The sequence below is a fragment of the Sprattus sprattus genome (assembly GCF_963457725.1).
Source record: "Sprattus sprattus genome assembly, chromosome: 21".
Taxonomy (NCBI): Eukaryota; Metazoa; Chordata; class Actinopteri; order Clupeiformes; family Clupeidae; genus Sprattus; species Sprattus sprattus.
The window spans coordinates 5,734,775-5,744,682 of record NC_137919.1 but is presented as its reverse complement, the minus strand read 5'-3'; the positions used below and the strand labels follow the sequence as shown (position 1 = coordinate 5,744,682).

Here is a 9,908-nt window from a genome sequence, read left to right as displayed (position 1 = left end):
ATTGGTCGTCGCAGTGTCCGATTACTTGGACACCACGTTGTTGTTTTTTTTTGTTTTTGTTTTTTTACATATAGAAAAAAAGGCCTCAGGTAGCTATTGCTGTAGATCAGTAATCCTCCACCATCTCCATTTCATTTAGGCTCAGCCGGTCCCCAGCACTGTGGAATGAGTACCCTACATGGGAGAGAGAGAAAGAGAGAAAGAGGGAGAGGGGGAGAGAGAGAGAGAGAGAGAGAGAGAGAGAGAGGGAGGGATAGAGAGAGAGAGGGGGGGGGGGGGGGGAAAGAAAGAATGAGAGACAGGGAGGGGGAGAGAGAGAGAGCAAGAAGACGTAAGACAGAGAGCGGAGTGGATACCCATGAAGAGGAAGAAGAGACGGACAGAAGAAGAGAGAGAAATAATGAAGATTAAGCGTTAAAGACACAGGTGTAATCGTGGACAGACCCAAGTCAGAATAAGGCTACCATACGCGGTTCTACAACAGAACCCTTGTGATGTAATAATGTGTTCCACTGCAGTCTAAATCCAAACATGGCTTCCCAAAAGTCATAACGACAACATGCAAGTCGTACTTAATTAGTTAGTCTGAATTCTGACTGATTCTGAACGCCGTGCTCATCTATCGGGACTTAAACACACACTAGCCGTATGTGTGTGTGTGTGTGTGTGTGTGTGTGTGTGTCTTACCAAGGATGCTCGGGTCAGAATGCAGCATCATGGGCTGTTTCTTCTTCGTCAGCTTGGCCTGGTCGTAGGCCATGCTCGCTTTCCCGGCGTGGGCCGCCTGGAACATGGACTGCAGAGCGCTCGGGGTCACTCCGCGCATGGAATCCTGGGAAGGAGGACAAAAATTATTATTTGTAAATAAATAAACAAAAAGAGAAACAGGAGGGGACGAATAAAGAGTGCAGGGCCATTACCATGGTGATGGAATGATGGGGAAAGACAGAACAAGAGTGAAAGTGAAAAGGCAAAAAAGTGACAGCGTGGAAAGTGGGAGAAAGAACAGATAATGAGGGGGGGGGGGGGGGTAGGGTAAGGACGGAGACTAAGCGGAATCCTTCATGTGTAGTTGTTTTTAATCGACTGGCTGTTCGTACTCAGCCCGGGGGAGTGCCGTGTGTGTGTGTGTGTGTGTGTGTGTGTGTGTGTGTGTGTTTTTTTAACAGTGCACTTACCTGTAGAGCGAAGTTGTTCATGGTCAGTCCAGCCACCTCCTTAGAGAGCTAAGAGTGGAGAGATAAAAAGGGAATAATGATGATGCAACTAAAACACCTTTCACTACATATGAAGTTATACGACTGTTGCAAACATTTAGCGAGACATACATCATCTTAACACGAGTTACACTCTCTCTCTCTCGCACTAGATATACCCCCCCCCCACCCCCACACACACACACACATACACATATATAAACACACACCTGCCTATAACCCCTTACACTTGCTCTCATAAACTGATTTGAATCCAGCCCACACTGGGCGAAACACGAGTTGTAGAGGCTTCTGCGATTTAGAAAAGTAGCAAATTCTCCAGTGTTCTCTGACCTCGTGCCCTCAGCAACAACGACATTTACTCCAGCAGTAAACATTGCCATGACAACAATGTAACATATACGACTGTAAATGTGGGCAGGATCGTGGTGAACCATAGGTTATTATTTGATACGACTTTATGTTCGACTTATTTTTTGCCACACATTCGAACAAATGATTGGAATTTGAATAAAAAGTGACAGCCCCCCATCATATGCTGATGCAGTCTTAAACACTCTCTCATATACACACACTCTTAAACACTCTCTTTCTCACACACACACCCACCCACACACACACCCTTAAACACACTCACTCTTAAACAATCTCTCTCTCTCACACATACATACACACCCTTAAACGCTGTCTCTCCCTGAGAGACACACACACACACACACCTGTTGCTGCTGTTGTCTCTGGTGGTTGGCCTTCTGTTTGGCACGGCGCTCCAAGAACTGCTTGGCGAACTCTTTGGCTTCCATGGTGTCCCCCAGATAGGAGCGGATGAAGTCCAGCACCTCATACGGAGACTCCACCTCCTTCAGATACGCCACGATGGTGGCCACTGTCACCACACACACACACACACACACACACACACACACACACACACACACACACACACACACACACACACACACACACACACACACACACACACACACACACACACACACACACACACACACACACACACACACACACACACACACACACACACACACACACACACACACACACACACACACACACACACACACATAAATCTCATCCACTGGACAAAATGTAGATCATTTGTGTGTGAGAGTGTGTCCCATGTCCTAAACCATCCAGCAAGGAGGTTTGGTGTTGGTGAATGTGTTGAAGATATGCAACCTCTGTGTGTGTCGTACCGTCCAGTGAGGAGGCGTTGTTGGTCATGTTGAGGGCGTGTGTGTGTGTGTGGTACCGTCCAGGGAGGAGTTGTTGTTGGTGGTGGTGTTGAGGGCGTGCGTGTGTGTGTGTCGCACCGTCCAGGGAGGAGGCTTTGGTGTTGTTGGTGGTGGTGGTGGCGGTGGTGGTATTGCTGGTGGTGGTGGTATTGAGGCATGTGTGTGTGTGTGTGTTTGTGTGTGTGTCGTACCGTCCAGTGAGGAGGCGTTGTTGTTGGTGGTGGTGTTGAGGGTGTGCGTGTGTGTGTGTGTGTGTGTGTGTCGTACCGTCCAGTGAGGAGGCGTTGTTGTTGGTGGTGCTGTTGAGGGCGTGCAGCATCTGTTCACACCAGGTGGTGAAGCCGTCCTGAGGCTTTATGCCCTGCAGCAGCTTCAGCAGTTTATCCTCCTCATCAGTGCGCTTACGGCGCAGCATATACTGCTCACTAGAGGGGGGGGGAGAGAGAGAGACTCATCAGTGCGCTTAGCTTACGGCGCAGCATATACTGCTCACTAGAGGGGGGGGGAGAGAGAGAGACTCATCAGTGCGCTTAGCTTACGGCGCAGCATATACTGCTCACTAGAGGGGGGGGGAGAGAGACAGAGACAGACTCATCAGTGCGCTTACGGCGCAGCATATACTGCTCACTAGAGGGGGGGGGGGGGGAGAGAGACAGACTCATCAGTGCGCTTAGCTTACGGCGCAGCATATACTGCTCACTAGAGGGGGGGGGGGGAGAGAGAGAGACAGACTCATCAGTGCGCTTACGGCGCAGCATATACTGCTCACTAGAGGGGGGGGGGGAGAGAGAGAGAGACAGACTCATCAGTGCGCTTACGGCGCAGCATATACTGCTCACTAGAGGGGGGGGGAGAGAGACAGAGACAGACTCATCAGTGCGCTTACGGCGCAGCATATACTGCTCACTAGAGGGGGGGGGGAGAGAGAGAGACTCATCAGTGCGCTTACGGCGCAGCATATACTGCTCACTAGAGGGGGGGGGGAGAGAGAGAGACTCATCAGTGCGCTTACGGCGCAGCATATACTGCTCACTAGAGGGGGGGGGAGAGAGACAGAGACAGACTCATCAGTGCGCTTACGGCGCAGCATATACTGCTCACTAGAGGGGGGGGGAGAGAGAGAGACTCATCAGTGCGCTTACGGCGCAGCATATACTGCTCACTAGAGGGGGGGGGGGAGAGAGAGAGACTCATCAGTGCGCTTACGGCGCAGCATATACTGCTCACTAGAGGGGGGGGGAGAGAGACAGAGACAGACTCATCAGTGCGCTTACGGCGCAGCATATACTGCTCACTAGAGGGGGGGGGGGGGGAGAGAGAGAGACTCATCAGTGCGCTTACGGCGCAGCATATACTGCTCACTAGAGGGGGGGGGAGAGAGACAGAGACAGACTCATCAGTGCGCTTACGGCGCAGCATATACTGCTCACTAGAGGGGGGGGGCGGGAGAGAGAGAGAGACAGACTCATCAGTGCGCTTACGGCGCAGCATATACTGCTCACTAGAGGGGGGGGGGGGGAGAGAGACAGAGACAGACTCATCAGTGCGCTTACGGCGCAGCATATACTGCTCACTAGAGGGGGGGGGGGGGAGAGAGACAGACAGTTTATCCTCCTCATCAGTGCCGCAGCATATACTGGGGAGGGGGGGGGGGGAGACAGACAGAGACCGAGAGAGACAAAGAGAAAACATTTGAAGCAACTGGAAAATAATAATGAGCGATAAGCATAAATGTGTGGGTATGCATTAAGAGGGGTGTCTCAATGAGTGTGTGTTCATGCTTGAGAGAGAGAGAGAGAGAGAGAGAGAGAGAGAGAGAAGGAGAGCGAGAGAGAGCGAGAGAGACGAGTTCCTAAAGTATGTCTGCGTACTTCTGTCTGTGTATGTTCCCGAGACACGGTATCCTGTGTGTGTGTGTGTGTGTGTGTGTCTTTCTGTTTACCATTTGTAAGTGTGTGTGTTTATGTTTGAACCTCTATATGTGTGTGTTTCTGTGAGCGTGCGTGTGTGTGTGTGTGTGTGTGTGTGTGTGTGTATGACAGCAAGAGTGTATGCGTGCGTGTGTTTCAGAGAGAGAGAGTGTGTGTGCACCTGAGTGAGGGGCTGCTCCTGCTGTTCATGTGGCTCATGCTCACCTCTATGTGTGTGTGTGTGTGTGTGTGTGTGTGTGTGTGTGTGTGTGTGTGTGATTGAGTGTGTGTGTACCTGAGTGAGGGGCTGCTCCTGCTGTTCTTGTGGCTCATGCCCCGCATGCTGGCCTGGTTCTTCACAGCTTCGTCCCACATGCCCATGCCACCAGAGGCTCCGCCTCCTGCACCGGACTTCCCCTCCAGGCCACTCCCACTGGCCCAGAGGCCGCCCACTCCCTCCCCCCACTGCCCCGACATCATGCCAGCATGCTGCTGATGCAGGGAGAGAGGGAGAGGAGGAGGGAGAGAGAGAGAGAGGGAGAGGAGGAGGGAGAGAGAGAGAGAGGGAGGGAGAGGGAGAGGAGGAGGGAGGGAGAGAGAAGAAATAATGAAAAATAGAATGCATTAGAGAACTGTGAATAATGAGGCCATATACATGTACATATGTGTGGGAGTGTGTGTGTGTGTGTGTGTGTTAGGATCCTGGCGGGTCTAGATCCCGCCCCCATGATATTTGCATGCCTGCTCTGTCTCCATCTCTAAAGTAGGTGAATCCTTGATTGGATGGGCTACAAAAGCACCGATCAGCCAGCAGGCGAAAGAGCGTTGGATTGGTCGGGAGAGCTGTGGATGGGTCGTTGGATTTTGGTTATCGTTGGATTTGGATAGTGTCACGACCCTGGCGGGTCTAGTCCCCACCCCCATGTTATGTGCATGCCTGTCTCTATCTCTAAGCAGGTGATTGGGAACAGGTGAAGCAGGTGATTGGATGCAGCCAGGTGTAGCAGTGGATGGATGGGCTACAAAAGCCCTGACCAGACTGCATTCGAGAGAGCTGTGGATGGGTCGTTGGATTGTGGATTAGGATCGTGATTGGAATTGGAATTGTCGTTTGGTGTTGGATTATTGTAGTTGTTTGTTTGTATTACCAATGAATTGACTTTACACAACATCTTTGCTATAATTATCAGATACCTATATAACTGTTACCTTTTAATAAATAACTATTTATATTATTATTATTATTATTATGAATTCTGCGTGGTCTCCCCTTCATGTTCCATGCCTGTGAGCCGGGCACGTCACAATAGTGATTGGATTTGGGATTGTCGTTGGTTTTGGATTGTCGTTGGTTTTGGATTGTCGTTGGTTTTGGATTGTCGCCGTCGTCGTTTGGTTTATATTAACATTTAACTGACTTTAAATGACATCTTTTGTTTCTCTTCACAACACTGACATTCACCACACGTTTGCCTATAATTAATAGATACCTATATACTTGTTACCCTTAATCAATAACTTATTAGATCATAAATTCTGCGTGGCCTCCCCTTTATGTTTCGTTCATGGAGCCGTGATCGCTACAGTGTGTAGCCTCTGTTTCTGCCCTGTTTTTGTCTACGTATATGAATGTGTACCTCAGTATGTGTTCTTCTATGCCTGAAGATAAGAGTTTAGGTATGTGTGTGTGTGTGTGTGTGTGTGTGTGGCCGAATACTCGAATGTGCACGTATCAAGAGTATATAGAGCCCTCAGCCTCTACTGAACTCTTTGCTGCATGTGTGTGTGTTTTTGTTTGCCTGTGTGTGATTATGTGCCTGAGCATTAAATCAGTGTGTGTGTGTTTGCCTGTGTCCGATTCTGTGCCTGAGGATTCATCTGTGTGTGTGTATGTGTGTGTGTCTGTCCTCACCCTCTCACGCTGCTGCTGCTGCTGCTGGGCTCTCTGTTGCAGCTTCAGCCTCTCCGCCTCCTGCTGGAGCTCCAGGAGCCCCAGGGCCTTGCCTGGCTTGCCCAGCCCAACCGCAGGGCCTCCGGACCAGCCTGAGCCCGGCGCCGAGGACCCCTGACTCTGGTTCTGAGCCAGCAGCTTCATGATCAGTTCCTGCTGCTGACGGCACTGAGGGAGGGAGAGAGAGAGAGAGAGTGAGAGAGAGAGAGAGAGAGCGAGAGAGAGAGAGAGAGAGAGTGAGAGTGAGGGAGGGAGAGAGGGAGCAAAGAATCAGGGTTCAGTGTTCAGGGTTCAGGCAAGACCTCAGGAAGATCCAGAACATTTTTCTCAACATCTGAGTCCAATACATTATCTCTTCCATTTCACATCTATAATTCTTTCCAGCTGCAGGAGTATTAACTACATAAATGACTTGAAACATTAGTTTGATGATAATAAATGATGATGATAAATGGCAAAACTTTTATCTTCTTTCAGTGAAAATCAGCCAGAGCAAAAGAGAGAGATGAGTGTGGTTTCTGTGTGTGTGTGTGTGTGTGTGTGTGTGTGTGTTCCTACCTGCTTGCGTCGGAACATTTCCTCCTCCTCTCTCCTCTTGTGCTCCTCTTGTTGTTGCCTCCTCTTCTCCTCTCTCCTTTTTCTCTCCTCCTCCTCACGCTTGGCCCTGAGTTCAGCCTCTCTCCTCTCCTGCTGGAGCTACACACACACAAACACCATTAACACACACACACACACACACCAAAACACCACACACAAACACACCATAACCACACACACACACAAACACACCATAACCACACACACACAAACACACACACACACACACCATGACCACACACACACACACACACACACACACACACACACACAATAACACACAAAGAAACACAGATAACAACCACATCCAAATATGTTGTGTAATGAAATACTAATTGGCAGAACTCATGTGCACTGACAAAGACCCAATGTTCAGCCAAGTGAACAGACATATTGGGTTCAAGTATTATGGACCAGACGTTCTATGTTTGCAGATGACACCTCGGTCAATGCTTTTTCACTGAACGTATTTTTGCAACTCCATGTTAAAAATGTAACAGTTTCTCTTCACAGACATTTATTATTTGCATATTTTGCCAACTGTATGAATGTATTGTGTGCCCACACCTATGTACATATATATTATTTAATGTAATTATTCATATCATCTCTATGTACCTATATACACACACTCTATAAAAGTCAGATTAAGGTATAGTATCAGTTCTACACTATCCATAAGCACTGAAGATCACAGGTCACTGATATAAAACTGTGAATCAACTCCTCCTTTTTAGGAAAGAACAAAGAACTTGACTGTCTGTTAAAATCTAGCATAACTCTCCTCCAATTTTACCATTAAATCTGACAAAATAAGTAAATAAAATAGTTTGACACATAAAATATAAATTCTGGTGGTCATCTTGGTTTTTAATGTTTCTCTGTGCCAAGGATAACTGCCAAACCTACAAAGCCGTTATGTCTCAATTTGGACACCAGGGGGAGGCAAAGCTCACCTTTTGAAGCTGTTCAAGAGTTGGACCCTGAGTTGAAGAATTCATTGTTAAGTCCCATAGACTGGCTTCACTGCCTGTAGGAAGACAGACAGAGACAGACAGGACACATTTTGAGCATGTGAATACATTAACAAAACAGACAAACACACTATTCGGCATATTCATTCAGAATTAAAACCACTGCATTTCTACTGGTGCAATCTGTGTGTGTGTGTGTGTGTGTGAGAGAGAGAGTGTGTGGGTGGGTGAGAGTGTGTGAGAGTGTGTTACCTGTCGGCTGTGAAGCTGAGGTATGCATGTCCCACATGGACCCTGTATCTGGCACTGACATTGACCTGTTCATCGAAGGCATCATACCCTGCTCGCCACACCTGCTTGACGGCCACACACACACACACACACACACACACACAGACACAGACACAGACACAGACACAGACACAGACACAGACACAGACACAGACACAGACACAGACACAGACACAGACACAGACACACACACACACACAGACACAGACACAGACACAGACACAGACACAGACCCACAAATTACAGAGAGGGAGAGAGAGAGAGAGCACAAATGAAACACACACACAAAAAAAAACAGAAAAACCTTTGTGAATAACACATACGTACACATAACTGGCACAAATGCATATATACGTGTAAAACATCACATCACACGCATGCATGGTGAACGCATTCACATACAGGGCCATTGCTAAGCAACACAGTTTGACAGGTTCTGATTGTAGCAAGTTTCGGTTTCAAGCACTATCATTGCACGTGCACTAAACCTGTACCCTGAGGATGGCGTCTTGATAATGGGACTGTTTATGGATATGTGTGTGTGGGTGTGTGGATGTGTGTGTGTGGGTGTGTGGGGGGGGGGGGTGGGTGTGTGGGTGTGTGTGTGTGGGTGTGTGTGTGTGTGTGTGTGTGTGTGTGTGGGTGTGTGTGTGTGTGTGGGTGTGGGTGTGGGTGTGGGTGTGGGTGCACGAAACCTGTCCCCTGATAATGCCACTGCTTATGAATGCTTCAGTTTGTGACGTGGTCATGTAAGGTAAACACCAGCGGTGGAGCTTCAGGGCCTAGCTGCTGAGCCAAACCATTTTTCAAAAAGAAGAAAAAAAAGAATACATTCCTAATCTAATATTTCCATCTGTGTTTGTAGGCCTTGCCATGTCCTGCACACACACCTGTACAATAATATTTCCCTCTCTGTTTGTAGCCCTGGCACACACACACCTATAGGCCCTGACCCAGCCCTGCACACACACACACACACACACACACACACACACACACACACCTGTTGATGAGCTGGAATAACTGCTGCTGCTGGAGTTGCTGATAGAGTGCTGTTGCGGCCGCCAGCTCCTGCTGCTTCTTTAGCTGGCGCTCCTGATCCATGCTCCCCTGCGCGCACACACACACACACACACACATTATAGCAGTTAGAGAGACATGATCACACACAGACACACACACACACACATTATAGCAGTTAGAGAGACATGATCACACACAGACACACACACACACACACATTATAGCAGTTAGAGACAGGATCATGCACAGACAGACAGACACACACACACACACACACAGATTATAGCAGTTACACAGACATGATCATACACAGACACACGCAGACACACACACATTATAGCAGTTACACAGTCATGCACATTACACTCTGGTCAATCAACTCCATCGTAGACACAAAAAACACACACACACAATGATCATACAGACACACACACACACACACACACACATTATAGCAGTTACACAGACATGATCATATACAGACACACACAGACACACACACACACACGTTATAGCAGTTACACAGACATGATCATACACAGACACACGCAGACACTCACACACACATTATAGCAGTTACAGACACAGGATCATAAAGAGACACACACACACACACTCACAGAAATTATAGCAGTTACACAGACACACAGATTACACAAACACACAGATGCACTCACAAACGTATTCAGGAA

General features: G+C 48.3%; 1 protein-coding gene across 3 annotated transcripts in view; it reads right to left on the bottom strand.

Annotated features, from left to right (window-relative positions):
* gigyf1a (GRB10 interacting GYF protein 1a) overlaps nt 1-9,908 on the bottom strand; it is a 23,710-nt gene continuing 13,802 nt past the window's right edge. For 2 of the 3 annotated variants that reach the window (XM_080859860.1, XM_080859861.1), the window contains exons 14-24: nt 9,197-9,303; nt 8,155-8,255; nt 7,885-7,958; nt 6,890-7,027; nt 6,293-6,499; nt 4,676-4,872; nt 2,738-2,895; nt 1,937-2,103; nt 1,179-1,226; nt 688-832; nt 1-174 (exon numbers count right to left, since the gene is read on the bottom strand). In XM_080859860.1, coding sequence (XP_080715986.1) covers nt 107-174; nt 688-832; nt 1,179-1,226; nt 1,937-2,103; nt 2,738-2,895; nt 4,676-4,872; nt 6,293-6,499; nt 6,890-7,027; nt 7,885-7,958; nt 8,155-8,255; nt 9,197-9,303 — 1,410 coding nt within the window. In that variant the 3' untranslated portion in view covers nt 1-106. Of the gene's footprint in view, nt 175-687; nt 833-1,178; nt 1,227-1,936; nt 2,104-2,737; nt 2,896-4,675; nt 4,873-6,292; nt 6,500-6,889; nt 7,028-7,884; nt 7,959-8,154; nt 8,259-9,196; nt 9,304-9,908 lie in introns of all 3 variants that reach the window. The other variant, XM_080859859.1, reaches the window with a different exon arrangement.